Below are 24,987 nucleotides of genomic sequence, written 5' to 3' on the forward strand. Positions count from 1 at the left end.
GAGTATATGCCTAACAGTGAAATCTCAGAGCCAATGATTGTGGACTTTTTAGTCAATTTGCATAATCCCAAATTGCTTTCCATGCTGATTGTACCAATTTATAGCTCAACCTACAGTGCATATTTTCAGTCACTCTTGACATATGACTGGCTTGCCTCCTTCCAGTGATACTTGGTTGTGATGTCTTTTATACTCCTCACCAAATCACAGATAGCACATTGTAGTGGAAAGAACACTTGATATGAAGTAAGAGAACGTAGGTTCACATCCCAGTTCTACTTTTTACTTGTTGGCCTTGAGCAAGTCACTTAAACTCTCTGAGCCTGTTTTCTCATCAGTCAAATAAAGGATTTGTATTAGAAGATTTCCACGATTCTTTTAGCTCCAAATCCTATGATCTAGAAATTGAAAATAACCAATACAGATATTTTTAAAAAGTAAAGTAACTTTTCTTGAAACCTTGATATGTACAAATTACCTTCAAAAAACTTGTTTGTTTTTAAGAATGACTTTCTAACAGCCCCGTTTCTTCTACCTACCCTTTTAGCTTATCCCCAACAGATATCTTTCATTCTTTATAGTTCAGGTAATATTTCCGATTGAACTCTTGGAAAAATTAGTACTATGAGCAGTGACCATGAAATGTATATTTTACAAACTGTTCTCACTGTCTTCATAATTAGCTCTTGATAGGGGAGAGGGTATGTATTACCTTCCTTCTTGCTGGCGATACTTGAACACATTTCCCCAGTCTTAGAAACATATCTAGCAAAAAGGTTTCTAGGCAATGTCACTAAAATCTCCTTCCCCTACTGAAACACTTCCATTTGTGAACCATTAGGAGGTGACCTGGAAGGCAAAGATATGGGTTCATTAGTTAAATTAGTTACCTATGGTAACTGGTATAAACTTTTGATTTTGACAGAACAGCGTTTTGAATAAGAGACTGTCCAGGGCTCTTCACATTGTAATGTCTTCGTGATGTTAGTGTAGTAATGTTCTTGTCTTAATTTTTCTGCCATTAATACTACTTTGTAACAGGTTTATGTATGGACGTATTATGACCATACTTTAAAAACTGCATGAAAAATACTTTTTAACCCGCTTATCCTTTCTTAGCCTTTCAATTTTTGCATCTACTCCTTTTCCATTCATGGGAAATTACTGGATATGAGAGAAGAGGAAGGCATCCAGGCTGATTCCAGATTTTTGAGCCTGGTAAAATAATGGTCCTGTCGAAAGAAATAGAGATAACTTAAGGAAGAGCTGACTAGGGGGAAAGAAGTTTGATTTTAGACATGCTAAGTTTGGGCTGATTTAGTTCAACACATTTTTATTAAGGCCCTGTTGTAGATAGATTACTGTACAGCACTGAGGAGATGTAGAACTTAGCTAAGGCACTCATAGTGCTTACAGATTACCAAAGGGAGATGTGCCATACTAATCATTGCCATATAAAATAATACGTGATGAACACATTGGACATGGGCAAAACAAAGTTATTTTGGCCATATGCAGATGAAAGGTTGTTATTGCCTAGAGGAATCACTTCATGGGTGAGGTGGTATTTGGTTTGGCTTTTGGAGATGAGTAGAGGTGAAGATGGAGAAGATTGACTAAAACAGCCTAGAAAAGGAACCAAGTGAGGAAAGCTCAGGAACAGAGTAGTCCAGTTTGCTGCTTGCAGGTGCTACCCTTTTCTAACTTCTCTTCCAGTTTTCCATAGTGTTTCCAATATTCCTCTTTCCTTTAGCCCCATTGCTTATGAGCTGAATTGGCTACCTACTAGTTCAAGTTCTAAATCCTTTGATCCTAAAATTTAGGCCTTCTGGAATGAGTTCCATCAACTCCCTTACCTTAAACTTTAAAATTTCTCCCATTCTCAGAAAATCACGTATTCTCTTCTCCTTTTCTCTGGTAGCAGAGAAAGAGTGTGCTATTTTTTTTTAATAAATTTAATCTCTCTACTTGTGCAAGACTTCCAGGGAAAGAAGTAGCTAAAAATTCAGGACTGAAGTTCAGGGCTAAGTATGTGAACTTAGAATATAAATGTGATAGTTGAAACCTTTTCACTGAAAAGATGATGTTAGAGCCTCTGTTTCTTTGCTCAGGTAGCACCTCATGGGAATATCTTCACTTTGGGGCATACTCATGTGTCAAGGGTATGATCCTCAACCTTATAGATTCAGAAACTTGATTCTTTTAGGTCCCCCAGGAATGATCAGGCTTTAGGGTAAAACCAGAGAACCTCGGAAAAGGCTGATTCACAACTGAGAATTTTGTTTATAAGTTTATTATAAGAGCTGCCTGAGGATTGACATTGGACCTCTATTTGAGGTGCTTGATTCTGATTTAAGTTTACTCAAAAAAACAAAATTTTAGCTTCAGAAGGTGGTTTCATAGACTTTGGGTCAGAGAATCAAGATTAACTTAAGGTATTGTAATGCTAGAGTAAATTAATTGCCTTTTTCCACTCTAGAAAAAAATTTTGCCTAAAAATCACAAGCATTTGTTCACAGAGGATCAGAGAGCTTGAGACATACTGAAAAATTCTTGATCTACAGCTTGCCTTTTTCAAGACTCCATGCAGACTGCCACCCTTCTGTTTTGACAAATTATCTTGAACATGTTACAATTAATTAGATCACAGTTTATCATAGTCTTTTGATGGAAACTTGGGAGTCATCCTAGTTCCTTGCTGGGATTTGGGAGATACTAAAATCTTAGCTCCCTTAGGGTAAGATACTGCTGCAGCAGGCAAATCTCATCCATTTTATGCTGATTTTATTTTGCCTTTAATTTCAAAAGGTGATATTTCTGACTTGTTTTCATACTTGGGAATGTAACAGATTTGAACTGGTAACCTCTTCTGCAGTAACTTCAGAAATTGCTTGCAAAGTGGTATGGTATAGTGGAAAGAGCATTGGACTTGAAGCTAGGAAGACCTGGATTCAAATTCTGCCTCTGTCACTTAATAGCAGTGTGACTATGAGCTATTCTCTGTAAGACTTAGTTTGCTCATCTACAAAATGGCAATAAAATGAGGTTGAAGCTACTTCTTAGTGTTATCATGAGGCTCCAGGGAGATAATACAATTTGAAAACTGAAGTGTTATATAAATGGCAGCTGTTATCATTAGTAGTAGCAAAGTTCTCTGGGGGAGAACAAGAAGAGAATGAGTTCTCTTTCATTCAAAAGAATAACCCTTCTAAGTTATGTTAAAAGGCAGAGGAAAGATCTTGAGATTATAAAGCTGAAAGGGACCTGCTGATGAGGATGTAGAAAATAGGGAGCAACTGAAGGATTTTGAGCAGAGGAGTAACATAACTAGAGCTTGGTTCAGTGAAAAGAATGCTGGATTTGGAATCAGAGGACCTGGCCTCAAGTCCTGTTGTACTTAATACACATGTGACTTTGGCCAAGTCACTTAACTGCTCTGTGAACTGAGGGAGTTGGATTAGATGACCTTTAAAAATCCCAGATAATCATATGTGTATATAGAATACTAATCTCACATTTGTATGACATGGTTTAGACAAGGGGCAGAGTAGAGGTAAGAAGACTGATTAAGAGCCTTTTTTTAATAGTCTGGGCAGAGAGGAATGATGACTTGTGCAAGGAGAAGACCAGTGGAAAAGGGAGGAATGACTTAGGTAAAAAAGATGACTGAGCTAAAGTCATAGGATGTAGCAACTGGATGTGGGAAGTTAAGGAGATGGAGGAATTAAAAAATAACATGAATATTGGGGCCAATTACAGAAATAGTGAAGGCAGAAAGAGGAACAAGTTTTGGGAGAAAGGTTTTGGACATATTGGGTTTCAGGTGTTAGTGGAATAGCCACATGGAGATATACTATAGGCTCTTTACAAATGAGGATTCCACTCTACCACTGTGGCATTGCCTGAATGAGTTATAGCACTTACTTAGCTCTCCTTCAAGATATACCCACAGTCTGGTATACCAAAGTAAAATCTAGAGTTTTCATTTAAATTTCAATTGGATAAGTATAGTCAACAAGTACTTATTAAGTGTCCACAGGGTTGTATTGGGATTTGGGGATTCATGTAGCTGTAATTTCTTCTAATAATACCAATAATATTAATAACAGTCATAGCATTTATTTAGCACTTTAAGATTTGCAAGATATTTTACACTTGTTATGTCATTTGATTCTCACGGTAACCTTGTGAGGTAGGTGCTGTCATTATTCCTATTTTACAGATGAGGAAATTGAGGTAGAGGTTTAAATGACTTACCCAGGATCATGTAATTGGTAAGTGCCTGAGGTAGGATTCAGACTTAGGTTGTAGTGACTCCAAAGTCCAGCGTTCTAAGCACTTTGCCACTTAGTTGCCTTACAGTTATGCAATATAATTAACTATCCTATATATAATTATATATAATAATCATATATAATTAACTATAACTGTATATATTCATGAATTATCTAAAAATTCTTTAAACTCTTTTAAAGTTTCCTTAAAGTAGCTGAGATTAAATGATAATTGACGGCATTATACTTTGTGTTAAGTCAGAAGATCTGGATATATGCTGTCTGCATTATCCAGGTTGGTATTATCTTCCATTTCAAATATGTGAAAAAATTCTTTAGCTCCCTGCTACTTTCAGAAAGTGTACATCTACCCTGAGAATGAGGCTACTAATTTAGATCTCTACATAGTTAGTGAAGACATTTATGCAATTGTGTACTACTTTTTCAAGCTTTTTAAAAAATGTATGTATATATCTTTGTTAATTGTTTTTTTCTTAGATATGAAGATACATGGGCTGCCCTTCATAAAAGAGCCAAGGAATGTGCAAGTGCTGGAGAGGTAGAAAATTTGTTCTTCTGGGTATTTTTTAGCTTATAAGTGATGAACTGATTTAAATGCAGAATGCTTCCACTAAAATGCCTTATATGGAACTTTTCAGTTGGAATTTAATAAATTATTATAAATCTGTGTGAACAAAGTTCATTTTCACAACCTCCAAAGTCTCTCTGGGTTGTAGACTAGTCCATGTTGGCTCAAAGAATTTTTACTTGTTCAAGGTTCCAGACAAGTATTTGGCTTATCTAGATACAATATCTGTGGCAGTCTGGTTCAGAGGGCCACCATTATATGTAAACTTAATAACTGTCATTGATTTGGACCTATCAGTTCAGAATTTATTTTAATTTGGACACTGAAGTTTATCTTTGCTTACTCTTTACAACAGTGTTTGCAAGTGAACAAAAAGTGAACAATGTAAATGGCGGGATCGTGTTCAACTTACTTGAAAGTATACCATTTTTAAGCACTTTAGAAAGCTTTACATTTGATGCACTTAATTACAAATTATTTTTTAAAGTCAGTTCCTGAGATTCTATACTTACTGTCTGTTAGCATAATTAATGTACTTGAAAGTATAAGAATTATTTTCTTAAAAAAAAAATCTATGACCATTCTCTAATTTAGACTGCTTATCCCCACAGTCCAAATTAGTGAATTTAAATTTAGCTGCAACCTTCCATTTGATCTCCCTATAGTGTTATAGGGTAAGAAGCAGTCACAGACCCTAAACGGAGTACTGAGCAAGGAGCAAGTTCAGAAGCAAGTAGCTATTGTGTCACTCTGACACAGAGTAAGGCAGAGTGGTGCCCGGGGAGGGGGGGGGAGGTCAGTTCTAGCTTCCAGCCAATGCTGAAGACTATAGTGCAATAACAAAGGAAGGAATTCCAAACAATAGAGGAACCTGCAGTTCTGTAGAGCTTTCCAGCTGGCTGATAGTAGCTAAGTCCATTAGTAATTTAGTGGAACTCCAACTAGGGGCAAGACCAGAGGTGTGTTGCTTAGACCCAAACCCAGCTCAAGAGCTTGGCTGAGAACACAAGAGAATTAATCAGGCTTTGCCTTGGATCAGACCACTTCAGGAACAATGAAAGTTTCAGGTCCCCAGCCTGCACTGTCCATTACATCCTGGAATAATAATAGATTCAGTACTTCAAGAAAATAGCAGCAGGATCAGTCTAGACATTCTCTTTAGAAGTGTGAAGAGTATGACCCTGGGACTGGAAGAATGAGCAACAAAATAAAAGAATCCCACCATAAAAATCTATTTTTGTGATGGGGACACTTAAGATACAAATCCATAAGAAGAGAATGACTCCAAAATATCTACAAGAAAAGCTTCAAAGAAAAATACAGCTTAGATACAAGTTCAACTAGAATTCCTAGGAGAGGTGAAGCAAAAAAAAATTTGGGGGGGGTTTAATATATTTTTATTTATTTATTTAGAGGAAATAGGGGGTAAGTGACTTGCCCAGGGTCACACAACTAGCCAGTAAGTGTCTGAGGTTGGATTTGAACTCAGGTCTTCCTTGACTCCAGGGACAGTACTCTATCCACTGCGCCACCTAGCTGCCCCTGAGAATTTCATGTATTTTAAAATGTGAAATGAGAGCAGTAGAAGAAAAGATGCAAAAAGATTAAAAAAGAATTGAAAAGGGAATTAGCTTGGCACAAGAAGTATAAAACCTTACCCATCACTTAGCACAGAGCCCTAGCACTAGCATAGAGTAGATGATTATTAAATGTTAGTTGACTGAACCAAGCAACAAACTCCCTGAAGATGAGAATGGACCAAATAGAAGCCAGTAATTTCAATAGATAGCAAGATATAGTAAAACAAGTCAAAAGACTGAGAAATAAAAATAAACTAAGATATCTCATAGCGAAAATAACTGACCTGGAAAACAGATTGAGAACAGATAATTTAAGAATCATTGGACTCTTTGAAAGTCATGACAAAAAATAAACTTAGACATCGTATTTCAAAAAAATCTTAAAACTGCAAAGATTGCTTAGAACCAGAGGGAAAATGGAAATGAAAGAATCTACCAGTAACCTCTAGAACAAAACTAGAAAATGAAAACTCTCAGGAACATGATAACCAAAATTTTCAAGATCAAAAAAAAATATTACAATTAGTAAAAAAATAAAAAATAAAAAAAGAATTCAGGTACCAAGGAGCCACAGTCAGGATCAGACAAGATTTAGAATGGAGAGCTTGAAATATGATATTTCAGAAGGCAAAGGGTGTAGGTTTACAACAAGGAATAATTTACTCAGCAAAATTGATTATAATCCTACAAGAGGAAAAATGTATCTTTAATAAAATAAAGGACTTCCAAGAATTCCTGAGGAAAAGACCAAAGCCACATGGAAAATTTAAGTGCAAACACAGGAACAAAGAGAAACATGAAAAGATAAACATGAATGAGCAATTATAAGGGTACAAACAAGAATGAAATGGTGATTATAAGATGGAGAGATGATAACATGTGTTCCTCCTAAATCCTGTCATCATCTGGGTCTTAGACAATTATGTTGTCAATAGACAACAGGTTCAATTAGACAAGGCCTGGAGTAGTTCTATTATGTCTTGATGATCTTGAGAAATGAATGAAAAGAAAGAGGAAGAAGAATAAGCTAGGGTGGGGAGGGGAGGCAGGAAAAATAGTCTCACATAATCCCATTGTACAGGTAGACAGCTACACAAACAAGGAGGGGTGAGGAGGGTGGGGAGCTGTTGACACTTGAACCTCACTCTCATCTGAACTGGTACAGTAATACATTTCATTCAGCAGGGATATAGGAAGGAGAAGGGAGAATTTGAGGGAGGTTAGATTAAGGGAATGATTATTCCTAAGTACAACAAACTCAGTATTTAATAATAAAAATATTTATAGGCTTTTTTGAGATGGCAAAGAATGAGAATCTGAGAGGCTACCCATAAATTGAGGAGTTGATGTGCAAATTATGATATATAAATGTGATGAAATATTATTGTGCTGAACTTTTATCAGTATAATTACCCCCATGATTCCAGAGGACTAATAATGAAACATGCTACCCACCTCAAAGGTGAAGGACTCAGAATGAGACAAGTCTTTTTTGGACATGGTCAGTGTGGAAAGTTGTTTTGATTGATAATACATATTTGTAATGGGTTTTGTTTTTCTTGTGTTCTCAGTTAGTTATGGTGGCAGGGGAAGAGGGGAGGATGGGAGAAGGTAGATTTTGGTTGATAAAACTACAATAAACTACTTTGAAAAAATTGTTCATTTGAGAGATTGTACTCCTAAAATGAGTAGCCAGCTTTATTCTAAGGCCTTAGCAGCTAAAGAAGAGGCATTGTACGGTAGAAAGATGGCTAGATTTGGTGTTAGAAGACCTGAGTTCAAATATAGCTTTGCTGCTTAATATTTCTGTGATCTCGAGCAATTCACTGCATCTCTGGTCCCAGATTTCTACATGTGTAAAATGAAGGATGGATCATTTCTAAGGTCCCTTCCAGCTCTAACTTCATGAACCTATTCTGCTTAAATAGAATCTTATGATGCTAAGGCAGGCTGTTGCATGTGTTAAAAGTTTAGAACCCTTATCAGCTCATCAGAAAATATCAGTAAGTTAAGAAACTTCCTGGGGTGGGACATGTCAGTATGTCTTTGGAATGTGGCAGTTTATGCCTTTTTCAGTTTTACTTGCATGTGGTAAACATTTCCAAAAAGTTGTGTGTAAGAGATAGTTTCATAAATTCAATTACTTTCTAAATGAACTAGAGGAGCTCACTGTTTAACAAACAAAACAAAACTCAATTATCCCTTTTGGGGAGGGGATATATTTGGATGTTCAAATATATGGTTTGCTTAAGATAGGGTTCATACATTTGGAGGCAGTTTCTAGGTCCACCTCTTATTCTCTTCTCTTGATTGCGCTCTTTTGAAATAAGCAATAATTTGAGGTTTCCTGCACTGCCTGTTAAGAATGATCCCTTCAACAAAAGAGAATTATGTTAGTTTCCTTTTGAGCCAGATGATGTCAACTTTAGTTAGTAAGGAATTGCTAGAGACAATAACATCGACAAAAGCTTATGGAAACTATTGTTGTTTTAATAGTTAAAATTTGATATGCTATGTCTCTTATGTATTGCAGCGAGTAGATACTGAAGTGGTGATGCTTTCAGTACACTGGGAGAAAAAGAGGACGAGTTTAATAGAGTTACAAGAACAGCTCCAACAGATTCCAGGGTTGTTAGCAGATCTAGAATCCATGACTGCGAATTTGAGTAAGTTTTCTGTTTTTCTACATATTCCTTGCAGGAACCAAAATGATCAAGGGAGAAACCTGATTGAATTTCAGTAATCTTTTGAAGTGTAGTAGAACCATGATTAATGCTTGAGAAATGAAATGTTCTGATTAATTTAAATTATTATTTAACATTGGGTTCAGCTGAAAAATCTTTATTTCAACATTTATTGAAAATATTTTCAAAACGCCAGTCATATGCTTTACTGTCTGAGTTTAGTACAACATAATTTAATCCTTTGATGATAGAGGCTCTTGCACTACCTCAGGATTGTCATTATAAACATCAGTTAATATTGTAGTGATACAATATTGGTCTGGCATAATAGTTTATATGTAGAAAATGGGGTTGAATGTATGCTGATCCTAGGACAATGTCTTGAAAGTTTCTTCTTTTTATTAAATCTTTATTCAGAATTTGTTTTCTCAGCTTTTTCTTCCTTTTAGTGGAGTAAATTGGAAAAATTCTGGTCAACTGTGGGTTTCACCTCTAATTGGGCTCCAAAAAAATCAAGGTTCATTACATCGAGGTATAAAAATAATATGTTCTTAAGGTAACTAAAAGGTAATTTAAGCTATCTTATAGCTAGCTATCTAGACAGACATATCTATACCTATATATTTATATCTCTGTGAGTTATATTTGATCATATCCTGTCCGTATTCTTTTCTATTTGTTAAGAAAATTATTTTTCATATTTAATGTTGCCAAATCATCAGACATTTTTAGGATCACATTGATTTATTCAAAAATTGAAATTTAGAGTAGCTAACTAGTTGCTAGTTACGTTTGTAATATTGGTGGATGAGTTAAAAGTAGGAGTCACTGTCTTGTTAAATTCATTTTACACTTACAAAGAAAACTGCATGTAAGAGAAGTCACAGATTCCTACAGTCTTCTTTGTTGTTGTTTGTTGATAATTATGTTCACAATAAAAAAACAATTTAATTTTAAAAGAGAAGGAAAAAAGAGGTTATTTATGCAAGAGAACTCTTTTCATTTAATGTGATCAAAAAGCTGTTAGGTAGAGTGTAAAAATAGATTATCCTCAGTCTAGTACCCTAGAATCTACTTTCCTTGGTTTATATGCAATTTCCTTATTTTTTAAAAAGGAAATTTAGGCAAGAAGTCTATTTAATAAGTCATTAAATGGTCATTTAAATAGTCTGATTAGAATTAAGAAGTTATATTCAGATGCTAGAAATGCTTCTTATTAGAGAATATGATTTTTTTTCCTTTGGTGAAAGGCTATATTTCTACTTTCCTTAAACTCCAAGTCAGCAAACTTTCAGTTCGTTAGAATACTCTATGGCCAATAAGACAAGTAAGGATGCAGTATTTTCATTATACTTGTCCTTAGTCTGTGAGCAGCAGCGTGTGTGGATTACATCCAAGATAAACTGGCTGCTCATTGTGCCTTACTGCACTAGGATTCTGTTACTTTTTGGATGAGATGTAAAAGGAATCGTGTTGAAGTTCTTTGGAGAGCTTTAATTTTAGTTTACTACTTGCAAAGAGATTGAAAATATATCTTAGAATGGTTTTTACATTATTTCTCCTCTCTTAGAAATGAGAAAGCAAAGTTCACCTGTCCCTGTTTTTTTGTTTTTTGTTTTTTGTTTTTCTGCAGATGATAAGACCAAGGCCTTGGAAGTTAAACAGTTTCCCCAGGTCGAATAAATAGTAAACATCAGAAGTAGAATTTGAACTGTGGTCCTCTACTCCAAAGTCAATGTTTACCCTAATCTCAGAAAGGTTAAATGACTTCCAGGTCAAAATGCCAATAAATGTTTGAGGCAGAATTTCTAAATATGCCAGACTCTAAGATTAGTGCTTTATCCACCAGTCCATGTTAACTCTCAAATGCTATCATGAAATACTCTTGTGATCGAGGTATGTCACTTCTGTCTTAAATTGATGCTAGTGTTATTTTCTCTAGTCCATGATAGGCAATTCTTGGTGAACCACTTTTAATTCCTTTAAAAAAAAACAACTTAATATCCCTTTGGTCTAGGATAATATTTATCAGTATTATTAACTTGAGTTTACTCATTGGCATTTTAAAATACTACCACTTTTGGTTATTAAAATAATCTATTAGTATTATTTTAATGTTATCTTGTACTTACTAGTAAGGAACTATCTTTCATTTATCTATGCCAGATAAAAATAAGTACCTTAAAAGACATATAATTTAACCTAGAAATAGCCAATAGGAAAATGTTTTGAAAATTTGAAAATCTGGACTATCTTAAATTCTTTGGAAGACTATACTCAAATGAAAAGTTTTACCTTAACCAAATTGAAGTATATGGTTTGTGAAGAACATATGTATTTTGGCATTAAATTAATGCATTTATAAATATGTTGAAATTGTTTTAGTTATAATAGTTTAACATTGAAGTGCTACATTATTAGTTCATGCTTTCCTGTTCTACTTGATATCTTTACTACTTGATTTTTGTAGCAATTTAAAATTTAGTCTTATAAATTAACCTCATTGATATAGCTTAACAGGACTTTAAATTCATCAATCAAAAAATAGTAAAATTGGAAGAAAATAAAGCTTATTTACATTTAGTTTTTGTTTTCTCTTATTTTTTTGAAATGTTGATATTTTAATAGTGAGAGTCCATACTCACTCCTCCAATATGGGGGATTCCTCCCAGACTAGCTTGCCAAATATTTCTAATCTTTTCCTATTAAATAGTAAAGAACTTATAAGAGATTAATATTCTGAATTTTGATGGGGTTTTGGCCATATAGATCTTTTGGTTTGATTTTAAGAAAAGATATAGCTATAGTTTTCTGCCTATTCAAGGACTACAGATTCAAAATTAGTAGTAGCTATGCTGATTTTATATATGTATGTATATGTACATAGTATATACATCCATACATATGCGTACTCATATATACACATACGCACACGTATATATCTGTGTGTGTGTATATTTGATATGGGGGAGTCTGTCTGTCATGCAAAGAAATAAAGTCATTGATTTGTTTAAATTATAATTATGCTTAAGGCTTATAGTACTTGCAATCTAAGGAAACATCCATCAAAGGAGCCCCCCAAAACATTTTAAAGAATAATTTTATAAATAAAAATGTTATGTATTTTAAAAATTAATTTTATTGTTAAAGTCTTAATTGATAGGCTTATAAAGTTGGGTGAACATTAGATTAGTAAGCGAGTATTATTTACTAATGTACCTTTTTAGAGGTGGCTGAGTGGCTTTTAGGGCACTGGGCATGGAGTCAGAAAGATGTGAGTTCAGAATTACTTCAGACTTTTCCTAGCTGTGTGACCTTGTCATTTAATCTCTGTTTGCCTTAGTTTCCTCATCTGCAAAATAGGGGTAATAATAGCACCTATCTACCAGCGTTGTTGTGAAGAATCAAATGAGATAATATTTGTAAGGTGCTTAGCATAGTACGTGCTATATAAATGTTAGTTGTTATTATTGCTATTTTGTGGTTTTGTGTATAGAATCATTTAAACATTTAAACACTTTTGTGGGTGCAGGACTTATGATTTTATTCGTTTGGGCAAATCTTAGTATAGAAAAATACATTCATGTCAGCAACTACTCTGTAACTTATGATCTCAGAGATTTATGAGTCACTCAGAGACTGTGACTTGCCCATTGTTGCACAACTAGTAAGATGTGTCTTAAATTATGACTTGAATTCAACTCTTCCTGACTACAAGGCTAGCATTCTATCTACTGTGCCCCATTCCTTACTCCCAAAACCATGAAAGTTAGTTGAGCATGAGTTAAGTGATGTATGTCTTTAGTGTTGCATATATGCATACCCCAGAAAAAGTAGGGTCAGTAATCATTTATTAAGCACTATGTGCTGGGCACTATATAAGAAATTTAAGAAAACACATAAAAAGAAACTGAAAAGCAGAGGGAGGAAAGAGGAGGATAACTGACATGAGAACATCATAAGCTCCAGGGCAATGGCAGTGGGAAATGATAAGATGGCCGCTCTGGGTATCCTCCTTAAATGGAGGATCTGGGAGGAGCTCACCATTGTTTACCCTCCAATCTCTCCAATCAGAGAGAGGCAGGGGTTACTGAGGAGATGTGAGTTTTGGGGTTGATGTGATTTTGTAGGAGGATGAGCATTGATGAGGTCCAGGGGACGGCAGCAAGGTAGGAAATGATGAGATGGAGGGAACAATGGAATATGAGGTATTTGAGGGTTCAGTTGTTACCCTTTTTGTTAGTGACCATTTGGCCTCTGTTGATTGACAGAATACTTATGTTCATGTGTTGATGATAGCTAAACTTGGCATTTCATTTTGATTCTCCTTGATAGCTAACAGTGTTCTTCAAGCAAATTATCATGTAGTCTGTCCCATCTTTCTTTCCTTTATAATATATAAAAATTTCATAGCACTCCAATTAAACCATAGAATCATAGCGTTTTAGAACTGGACGAAACTTCAAAGATCACTTTGTAGATGAGGAAACCGAGACCCACATCTCATTAGTGACAAAAGCTGTGACTTAATACTTGGTCTGCTGTTCTTCCCACTATATCATGTTGCTCTAGTATGACCCTAACTACATTAAACCACATGCTCGGGTCAGATAATTGCTAATGTTAATTATAATGCAGGTTGAGCAAAGTCTTTACTGATATTCCTACAGCTCTTAGATATAATTCATCGATTCCTCTCTCAAGCACTTTAGAGTAACATTTCTAAGGAATGAAAAAGTTTCCTAAAAGACTATTTAGATCTTTAGTGTGTCTATATTAGTGAAAAATGCATTGTTGTTGTTGAGCTGTTCAGTTATGTCTAACTCTATGTCACTCCATGGATTTTGTCAATGGGGTTTTCTTGACAAAGATACTGGACTGGTTTACCATTTTTTTCTCCAGTGTGTCCCCATTTTACAGATGTGGAGTTGAGGCAAATAGGGATTAAGTGACTTACCTAGGGTCACACAACTAGATTTGAACTCAGATCTTCCTTGACTCCAGGCCCAGTGCTGTATCCTCTGTACCACCTAGCTGCTCCTGTAAAATAAATGCCTTGTGTAAAAAGAGCAAAAACTAAAACCCTTGAATTAAAACCAAATAGCTCAATGTAAATTTACATCAAAAAGCTCATCTTTTATGTTGCTTCTTACTTGAGTTTTTCCTGCCCTCTTCTTTAGTATTAACTGTGTTTTTGTGTTGCTTTTTTTTAAAAGGCCACAAGATACAAACAAGATAACTGCAGCTATCATCCCTATTAATATTAATGTAATTATTTTATTCTCTTTTCTTTTCAATCAAGTTTAGGGTGACTAGACAGTAGGATCTAGAATCAAATGAAATTTAAACTTCTAAGATGGACAGAACTGAAATGTACCTATCAGCATCCTTTACCTATAATTACATTCCTGATCAGTCTTTAATCTTTTTATAAAGTAGTTTTTATGCAGTCACAATTATTGAAGTATTTATGTCATTGTGAATTGCCTTATTGTTGAAGGGGATTCTGGGCAAGAAATATAGGGGAAATATCCCTGGAAGAAAAGTGTCTCCTAAATTCTGCTTGCAGTGGAAATGACAGTGAATTTAGGCAGACTGAGCTTGGAATTTGTCTGGTCCAATCCAAATTTTCCATCTAGTTGTCTGCAGCAGCAAGTGCCTAAATAGAAGAAGCATTAAGGCTATCCCTCTGAGGCTAAGAGGAAGCCAGTGAGGGTGGGACAGGGGAGTGGGATGTATTCCAGAGACTTGTCATTAACTTTATCTAGAAGGGGGGAAAAAGTGAAAGCTGTACCTCTTTCTGTTTTAAGTCATAGTTCAAGTTACCACCTTTCATTCACTTAGAGATCTTATCAAGGAGAGGTGAAGAAAACCATATGGGGCAACATGAATTCCCCTTTAATTAAATGGGATTTTTTTTTTTACCCACTAGCATACCTATTCCTGCAGAATCCAAGTGATAAAACTTTTTTTAAAATTATATTCAATTTTGTGCCTTTAGAGTCTTTTCTTGACTGTTAGTGGGCAATTTCACATTTTATTAACTTAAGAAGCTAATGCTTGCCTCCAGCTGCTTTTTCCATTCTATTGAATTAGGTCTCTGAGGTGCTTTATAGCTCTAAAATTCAGTAGTCAATGATATTCTTCAACTAGTATTTTAATTTAAAGGATGTCTGAGGAATTCTTTGATATGTTGTTGGACCGTAAAGAATAGGTATAGGTATTCCAAATTCTATCCAAGAAAGGAGTCAGAAAGTGATTGTATAAAAGAAGTAAATCAACAAGTATTTTTTTAATGCTTACCTATGTATTTAAAACTCTAGTAGGCATTGTGGGAAATTTGCAAGAAATATAAGATATGGTCTCTGCCATCAAGGATCTTTCCCCTAAGTATTTATTGTTTATTTGAGTATGTAGTACTAGCATTAATTCAACAATTTTTTTTAAGATTCAACTTTTTGCAAGACCCTTTGCTAGATCTGAAGGGGGGCATAAAAAAAGAAACTCTCCTTTTATTCATGATACTGGTAGTCTAGGAGGGAAGATGGCACATACACAAATAACTGTAATGCAATGGAGTTAAAGAAATTATGGAGTTAAAGAAATTTTTTTAAAAGGACAAAAGTGACAGGGAATTGACAACCAAGAGAAGTACAGGGAGATAGTAAGAGAGAATCTTGCTGACTTCGTATGAGTTCATTTCACCAGGCTCAAATGAGCTACATCCTACCACTGAAAGAACTGGCCAATGTTTAGTGAATCACCTTCTGTGATCTTTGAAAGATCAGAACAGGAGAAGCTCTTCAGGATAGAATCCAGAAGGGCAAAGGTTGTCAAACCTTTGTGAAGTTGTCAAAAAAGGGAAGAGAATAGAATTGGGAAACTATAAAATTCTAGAACATATTATTAAAAAGACAGATAAGAAACATCTAGAAAAGGATTTGGTGGTTACCAAGAATTTTTACCTACAATATACCTATTGTATGTTGTAGATATTTTCCACCTAAATTTTAGCAAAGCATTTGTTAATATCTCTCATGTTATTCTTGTAGAGTATATCTAGAGTATTGTATAAGTTCTTGGCACCACATTTTAGGAAGCATGTTGATAAGATGGAAACTATTTAGAGGAGAGCAGCCAGAATTGTGAAGGGCCTCAAGATCATTTCATGTAAAGAGAGGTTGAATTAACTGGCTTCATTTACCCTGAAAGAGAGAGGACCTGGAGAAGAAGGTGATAGAGAAAAAATGTGATAATTGTCTTTACATCTTTGAAAGGCTAGGACATTGAAGAGGGATTCAATTTGTTTTGCCTAGCCCTTAAGAGACAAAATTAGGAGCAGGGAGTGGAAATTGCAAATTTAGATTTGATATTAAAACAAAACAAAGCCTTCCTAATGATTTGACTTATCCAAAAAATGGAATAGGTTAGGAGAGAGTAATGGGTTACTCCTTATGGTAAGTTTTCAATAAAAGGTCGGAAGACCACTTATGATGTGGGTTATAGAGAGGATTTTCATTCAGGTATGTTTAGACTAGATGGCCTGATGTCCTTTTTTTTGTTTCTTCACCCTGTGCCATCTGTCTATCCATCTATCTATCTATCTATCTATCTATCTATCTATCTATCTATCTATACATACATATAATTTTTTTTCCTTCAACTACCCTAATACTGACAAAGTTCTCATGAGTTATAGATATTATCTTTCCATGCAGGGATGTAAACAGTTCTACTTTAATAAGTCCCTTATGATTTCTCTTTCCTGTTAACCTTTTCATGCTTTTCTTGAGTCTTGTATTTGAAAGTCAGTTTTTCTATTTAGCTCTGGCTTCTCAAGAATGCATTAAATTCCTCTACGTCATTGAATGTCTATTTTTTTCCCCTGAAGGATTATACTCAGTTTTGGGGGGTAGGTGATTCTTGGTTTTAGTCCTAGTTCCTTTGACCTCCAGAATATCATATTTCAAGCCCCCCAGTCCCTTAATGTAGAAGCTGCTAAATCTTGTGTTATCCTGATTGTGTTTCCACAATACTTGAATTTTTTTCTTTCTGGCTGCTTGCAATATTTTCTTCTTGACCTGGGAACTCTGGAATTTGGCTATAATATTCCTGGTAGTTTTCCTTTTGGGATCTAAAGGAGGTGATCGATGGATTCTTTCAATTTCTATTTTATCTTCTGGTTCAAGAACATCAGGTCAGTTTTGCTTAATAATTTCTTGAAAGATGATGTCTGGGCTCTTTTTTTTGATCATGACTTTTGGTAGCACAATAATTTTTAAGTTATCTCTCCTTTAACTATTTTCCAGGTCAGTTCTTTTTCCCATTGTCTTCTGCTTTTTCATTCTTTGGCTTTTGTTTTATAATTTCTTGGTTTCTTTTAGAGTTATTAGCTTCCATTTGCTCTATTTTAATTTTTAAGGAATTATTTTCTTCAGTGAGCTTTTGGACCTCCTTTTCCATTTGGCCAGTTCTGCTTTTTAAGGCATTCTTCTCGGCCTTTTGGACTCCTTTTGCCATTTAGGTTAGTCTATTTTTTAAGGTGTTATTTTCTTCTGTATTTTTTTGGATCTTCTTTAGCAAGTGGTTGACTTGTTTTTCATGATTTTCTGTATCACTCTCATTTCCCTTCCCAGTTTTTCCTCTATTTCTCCTACTTGCTTCTCAAAATCCTTTTTGAGCTCTTCTGTGGCCTGAGACCAGTTCATATTTTTCTTGGAGGCTTTAGATGTAGGAACTTTGACTTTGTTGTTTCCTTTTGATTGTATCTTTTGATCTTCTTTGTCACCAGAGTAAGATTCTATAATCTGATTTTTTTTTTTTGCACTGTTTGCTCGTGTTCCCAGGCAATTACTTGACTTTTAAACTCTTTGTTAAGGTAGAACTCTGCTTCCATTGTGGAGGGTATATTGTCCCAAGCTTTGGGGTTTTATGCTGCTGTTTTCAGAGATACTTCTAAGGACCTGTAAATTTTCAGTTCTTCCAAGGCAAGGTGTCTACTCCTTTCCTGGCCTGTGTTCTGGTCTGTGAGTGCCCACAAGCACTCTTTTCTGCCTTGGAACTGTGAGGAGGATTTTCTCTCCACTGCCACTACAAGCTCCACCATGCCAGTGCTCCTCCTCACCCCAGGACTGTCCCTGAGGACTGCGACCCAGATCCAAGCATGGGCAAAGCAAGAGAATCCTGCCTCAGCACCAGCAAAGAGATCCCTGCAATTTCCCTCCGATCAGCCACTCGGTTCCCCCTTTGTCTCTGGGCTGAGAGCTCCAGAATCAGCTGCTACCAGGATTGGGGCTGGGACACTGAGTTTCTCTCTCATTGAGGTCAGACATACCTTTTCTCCTGACCTTCTAAATTATCTTTGGCATGTGTGGGTTGAGAAGTCTCGAAACCACTGCAGTTGCCCCACGATTCAGTCCGCTGAAGCCTGCTCCAAGTTTGCTGAGGCCCAGTCTTTGCCTGCGTGGCCCACGCTGAACTGTGTTCCTCGCCCAGCCCTTTGTAATAGACCTTTCCAATCAGCCATCCAGGTTGTCTTGGGCGGGAAATTTGTTTCACTCTGTCTTTTTGTGGGTTCTGCTGCTCTAGAATTTGTTTAGAGCCATTTTTTACAGGTATTTGGAGGGGTTTGGGGGAGAGCTCAAGCAGGTCCCTGTTTTTACTGCACCATCTTGGCTCAATCCCCGCTGTCCTTTTCAACAAAGTTTGGTGACTTATATAAGCAGAAGAGAGATTATTTTGGCATTTATGGGAGAGGGAAGGGGAAGCTTCAAGGAGGAAATGGCAGGAGGCCTAGACAGATGGGTAGGAATCAGACAGAAGGGAAAGATAAGGATATACTTCCAGTAAAGGAAACAGCTTGAATGAAGATTTAGAGATAGAAAACCAGGAAACGTGGGAAACAGCAATGTTGATCATAATCCAGTCGAGTCTGTTCATCCTGTGCAACCTCACTCTGTTCCACCCAAAATAAAAGGGGAACCTGAACTCTTAATAGTTGCTTCGCTAAGTTTGGAGACAACTGGAACTTGTGATAGGCTCCCTATCACCTCCTGGATCAAATATAAAATTCACTGTTTGGCATTCAAAACCCTTCATTACCTTTGCTGTTCCTCAAACAAGGTACCCTATTTGTCCTTTCTAGGAATTTTTGCTGGATGTTCTCTGTACCTGGAATGGTATGGAAATGGTATTGAAAATACTTTCTGAAAATGAAACTATGATATCTGTGGCATGGGGCAGCATAATAGCGCAGTGAGCCTTCATGGTATAAACCATTTTCCTAGAACTTGTGAAAGAACTGGACCCTTAAACTCAAGCAAATGGATCCTTACTTGCTCATCATAGGCACAAAAATTTTATTAAGATAGAAATAAAATATGCAGAATAAAACAAAAGTAATTATGAATGACCTCTGCACAGCCAAATGAATGTTACCTTATTTGTATGCGATGTGGGAAAATCTAAATATGCCCAAATTAAAACCAGCCAGTTTTCTTGGATTAAACAGGATGCTTCCAGATTCCATAGCCATAGATAAAAGTGATTCAATTGTTGAAGCTATGCTAGCAATCAAGCACAGTCAAAAACTTATAGTGTGGACAACATGGGTAGTCATATTCTGATTTTCTGACCTGAAGTTAAGTACCAAAACATTGTTGCTGAATTTTTTTTTTGACGTCCTAGGTATGTTTCAAGTTTATGACATGAAAATATATTACAATGCATTTTGAGAAGATAAATCTTTTTTTTTTTCGTGAGGGCAATTGGGGTTAAGTGACTTGCCCGGAGTCATGCAGCTAGTGCGTGTTATGTGTCTGAGGCCGGATTTGAACTCACGTCCTCCTGGCTTCAGGGTCAGTGCTCTATCCACTGTACCACCTAGCTTCCCAAGATAAATCTTTAAGTACTGATATTCGTCACATGTTTTCTGTGTTCTGATTTGATGTCCTGTATTTGTTTCTAGGATTGCACCTTCTGTCATCTCCACTCTCTGCCTAAGTGGCTGCTTCCCTACTGCCTACAAATATGCTCATGTTTCCCTCACCTTCATAAAGCTCCCACTTGATCCATTGTTGCCAGCTCTTGTCCCGTATCCCTCCTCGCTTTTGCTAAACTCCTTGAGAAGTCTGTCTTCGATAAGAGGTACACTTCTTTCCTCTCACTTTCTTCTTAACTCCACAGTCTGCATATGATCTCATCATTCAACCAAAACTGCTCTCTCCAAAGTTACTAAATTAACTACAAAGTCACTAATTGCCCACTCAAATGACCTTTCCTCAGTCTTCCTTCTCCTTGACCTCTCTGCAGTCTTTGACACTGTAGATCATAACCTTTTTTCTCTTGGATATTCTCTTTTCTCTAGGTTTTTAGGACACTGTTCTCTCTTGGTTCTTCTGCATATTTGACCTCTCCTCAGTTTCCTTCGCTAAATCTTCATCTAGGTTATGCCCACTAACCCTTAGGTGTCCCCCAGGACTGTCTATTGTCGGCTTTTTTCTCTTCTCCCACTATACCGTTTCACGTGGTGATCTCATCAACTCCCATGGGTTCAGTCATTATCTGAATCAGAGGTTCCCAATCTTATTTGACCTGCCGCCCCCTTTTAAAAAAAAATTACTCGGCACCCTCCTGGGGTTAGGTTAGGTAAACCCTTATTTTTATTCAGTGCCCCCCTGTTGCACCTGATGCTACTACTGCCCCCCTGGATCATTCCAGCGCCCCTGCCCCGGGGGTGATATCCCCCACTTTGGGAACCTATGATTCTAAGTGCTGATGATTCTCAGATCTATTTATCTAGTCCTAACCTCTCTGCCAGACTCTACTCTCATGTCTCCAGCTGCCTCAAACAATTGGCTTGGATATCTTGAACTCGATGTCCTGTAGTTATTTTAAACTCAGTATATGTCCAAAACTGAACTCATCTTTCCTCCCCAACCCTTAGCTCTTCTAAATTTCCTGTTACTATTTAGACTACCACCAATCCTCCCTGTTCTCTGGGCTTGAAACTAGATGTCATCCTTGACTCCTCACTATCTCTTATTCTCTCACCTCCACCATCCAGTCTGTTGCCAAGATTCTGTCTTTGTAACATCTCTTGAATATGCTCCGTTCTCTTCTCTGATGCTGTTACTACACTGGTGCGGTCCTTCACCTCACTCCTGGGCTATTCCTATAGTCTCCTGGTGGATCTTCCTGCCTCAGGTCTATCCCCACTCCAGTCCATCTTTTACTCTGCTCTCACAGTGATCTAGCTAAATTGCTGGTCTGATCATGTTATGCCTGTACTCAGCAAACTCTAGTGGCTCCCTATCACCTCCTAGATCAAATATAAAATCCATTGTTTGGTATTCAAAGCCCTTCACTGCCTGCTCACCTTCTCACACCACCCCCCTTTAACTTTCAGTCTTCTTACACCTTATGGCTCTCCCCGTACTCTTTGATCTCGTGACACTGGTGTCTTTGCTGTTCCTCAAATAATTTACTCCATCTCGGCATTCTGGGAATTTTTTCTGGATGTTTCCTATGTCTAGAATGGTATGGAAATGGTATTGAAAACACTCTGAAAATGAAGCAATGATTATTTGTGGCATGGACAGAATAGGAGTGCAGTGAGCCTTCATGGTATAAACTGTTTTGCTGGAATATCTGAAGAATAATGTTGCCTTCTGAATTCCCAGAATAATGGTGTGGGGAATTCATTCTTTAACCATCAAGAATTGTAACCTTTGTGGTGGACTACAAATATAGTAATCCAAATTTAAACAGTTATTTCAGATCTGTACAGTTCAGTGAATGTTGTAAGCTAATTACTCAAAATCTTCATCAGTAAATCAGAGTTCTTCACATGGGCCCATGAATTTTATTATATATATCATTTTGCAATGTTTCTTTTTTAAATAGTACTTTATTTAATTCCCAATTACAGGTCAAGACAATTTTTGGCATTGATTTTTACAAGATTTTGAGTTCCAAATTTTTTTCCCTCCATCTCTCCCCTCCCCTCTTCCTAATATGGTAGGCAATTTGATACAGGTTATACATGTGCTATCATGTAGAACATATTTCCATATTAGTCACAGTTGTGAAAGAAGAAACAGATCAAAAGGAAAAAAACACAAAAAAGAATAAGTGAAAACAGTATGCTTCAGACTGCATTCAGAGTCCTTAAGTTCTTTATCTAGATGTGGATAGAATTTTCCTTCGTGAGTTATTTGTACTTGTTGTGTTGCTGAGAAGAGTTGTCATTTATAGTTGATCATCATACAGTGTTGCTGATACTGTGTACAAGTTTTCCTGGTTCTGCTCATTTCACTTTGCATCCCTTCATACAAGTTTTCCAGGTTTTTTTGATCATCATTTCTTATTGCACAGTAGTATTCCATTACACTCATATACCACAGCTTGTTCAGTCATTCCCCAGTTCATGGGTATCCCCTCAGTTTCCAATATTTTGCCACCATAAAAAGGGCTGCTGTAAATATTTTTGCATATTTAGTCCTTTTCCCTTTTTTTTGGTGGGCAGTTGGGGTTAAGTGACTTGCCAAGGGTCACACAGCTAAATAAGTGTCAAGTGTTTGGTCTGAGGCCGGATTTGAACTCAGGTCCTCCTACTTCAGGGCCGGTGCTCTATCCACTGGCCACCTAGCTGCCCCTCCTTTTCCCTTTTTTTATGATCTCTTTGGAATACAGACCTAGTATTGCTAGATCAAAGATAGGTATGGACAGTTTGGTTGCTTTTGGGGCATAGTTCCAAATCGCTCTCCAGAAAGGTTGGATCAGTTCACAATACCAGCAGTGCACTAGTGTCCCAATTTTCTCTCATTCTTGCCAACCTTTATAATTTTTCATTTTTGTCATATTAGCCAATCTGATGTGTGTGGTACCTCAGAGTTGTTTTAATTTGCATTTCTTTAATCAAAAGTGATTTAGAGGGGCAGGAGTTGGCTTAGTGGATAGAGCTCTGACCATGGAGTCAGAAGGATCAGAGTTCAAATCCAACCTCAGACACTTGACACTTACTAGCTGGGAGACCCTGGGAAAATCACTTAACCCCAATTGCCTTGTTAAAAAAAAAAGTGATTTAGAGCACTTCTTTATATGCCTATAGATATGTTTGATTTCTTCATCTGAAAACTGCCTGTTCATATCTTTTGACCATTTATCAGTTAGGGAATGGCTTGTATTCTTATAAATTTAGTTCTGTACATATTTGAGAAATGAGGCCTTTATCAGACACACTTGCTGTAAAGATTGTTTCCCAGCATTCTGCTTTCCTTCTAATCTTGGTTGCATTGGTTTTGTTTGTGCAAAAGCCTTTTAATTTAATATAATCAAAATTATCTATTTTGAATGCTCTCTATCTCTCTTTTGGTCACAAACCTGTAATTCACTTAAACTTCTTCTTTGAGAATTTGGATGCTTATACTGCTTGGTGCATATATGTGTAGTATTGATTTTACTTCATTGTCTATGATAAATTATAGCAAGATGTAGTTTCCTTCCTTATCTCTTTTAATTAGGTCTGTTTTTGCTTTTGCTTTATTTGAGATCAGGATTGCTACTCCTTCCCCCCCTTTTTTTTTTTTACTTAAGCTGAAGCATAATAGATTCTGCTCCAGCTCCTTACTTTTACTCTGTGTGTCTCTCTGCTTCAAGTGTATTTCTTGTAAACAATGTATTATAGGATTCTGTTTTTTGATCTACTGTGCTATCCACTTCCATTTTATTGGAGAGTTCATCGCATTCACACTCACAGTTATGATTACTAATATGTATTTTCCTTCATGCTATTTTTCCTCTTGTTTGTTTTCTCTGTCCTTTCATTCTTTCCCTCCTCACTAGTGTTTTGCTCCTGTCTACCACCTGCCCTGATCTGCCTTACCTTCTGTCGGCCCCCTTTTACTTAAATCTCTTCCCCTCCTACTTCCCTTTCGAGTAAGATAGATTTCTATATGCAGCTCATTGTTTATATCATTCTTTGAGCCAATACTGATGAGAAAAAGGTTCAAATGGTGGCCATTGTCCACCTTCCCATCTTCCCTTCTACTGTAATGGGTTTTTTCATGCCTCTTCATGTGAAATAATTTACCCCATTCTACCTCCCTCTTTTCCTTCTACACCCAGAGTACTCCTCTTTCTTATTCCTTAGTTTTTTTTTTAAGTTATTCCCTCAAATTCACCTTACACCCGTACCCTCTGTCTATGTATATTCCTTCTAGCTGTACTATTAGTGGTATTATTAGTGGTATAATTTTTAAGAATTACAAGTATCATCTTCCTATGTAGGGATATAAACGGTTCAACTCCATTGAATCCCTTATGTTTCCTTTTCCCTTTTTACCTTTCTAGGCATCTCTTGGGTCTTGATATTAGAGATCAGTTTTTTGGTTCAGTTCTGGTCTTCTCCTTATGAAAGCTTGAAATCCTTCTATTTCATTGAATGACCATTTTCCGCTTGAAGTATTATGCTTAATTTCACCAGGTAGGTGATTCTTGATTGTAGTCCTAGCTCCTTTGCCTTCCAGAATATCATGTTCCATGATCTTTGATCCTTTATGTTGCAGCTGCCAAGTCCTGCATAATCTTGATTGTGGCTCCTCAATATTTGAATTGTTTCCTTCTGGTAACTTGTAGTATTTTTTCCTTGACTTGATAATTCTATAATTTGGAGTTTTTATTTTGAGATCTCTTTCATGAAGTGATCAGTGGATTCTAACTTTTATGGGTTTATTTTTTGGAGGGGGGAGGCTAGGCAATGGGGTTAAGTGACTTGCCCAAGGTCACACAGCTAGTAAGTGTCAAGTGTCTGATGCTAGATTTGAACTCGGGTCCTCCTGACTCTAGGGCTAGTGCTCTAT

The 24,987-nt window shown here is 36.5% G+C and overlaps 1 protein-coding gene across 2 annotated transcripts in view; it reads left to right on the plus strand.

The window, feature by feature from the left end:
- DTNBP1 (dystrobrevin binding protein 1) overlaps nucleotides 1-24,987 on the plus strand; it is a 166,577-nt gene that overhangs the window by 24,856 nt on the left and 116,734 nt on the right. For both annotated transcript variants that reach the window (XM_020986793.2, XM_078153582.1), the window contains exons 4-5: nucleotides 4,773-4,833; nucleotides 8,977-9,109. In XM_020986793.2, the coding sequence (XP_020842452.1) occupies nucleotides 4,773-4,833; nucleotides 8,977-9,109 (194 nt within the window). The remainder of the gene's footprint in view (nucleotides 1-4,772; nucleotides 4,834-8,976; nucleotides 9,110-24,987) is intronic.

Source organism: Phascolarctos cinereus, unplaced genomic scaffold, assembly GCF_003287225.1.
Source record: "Phascolarctos cinereus isolate Bilbo 61053 unplaced genomic scaffold, phaCin_HiC Scaffold_4;HRSCAF=312, whole genome shotgun sequence".
NCBI lineage: Eukaryota > Metazoa > Chordata > Mammalia > Diprotodontia > Phascolarctidae > Phascolarctos > Phascolarctos cinereus.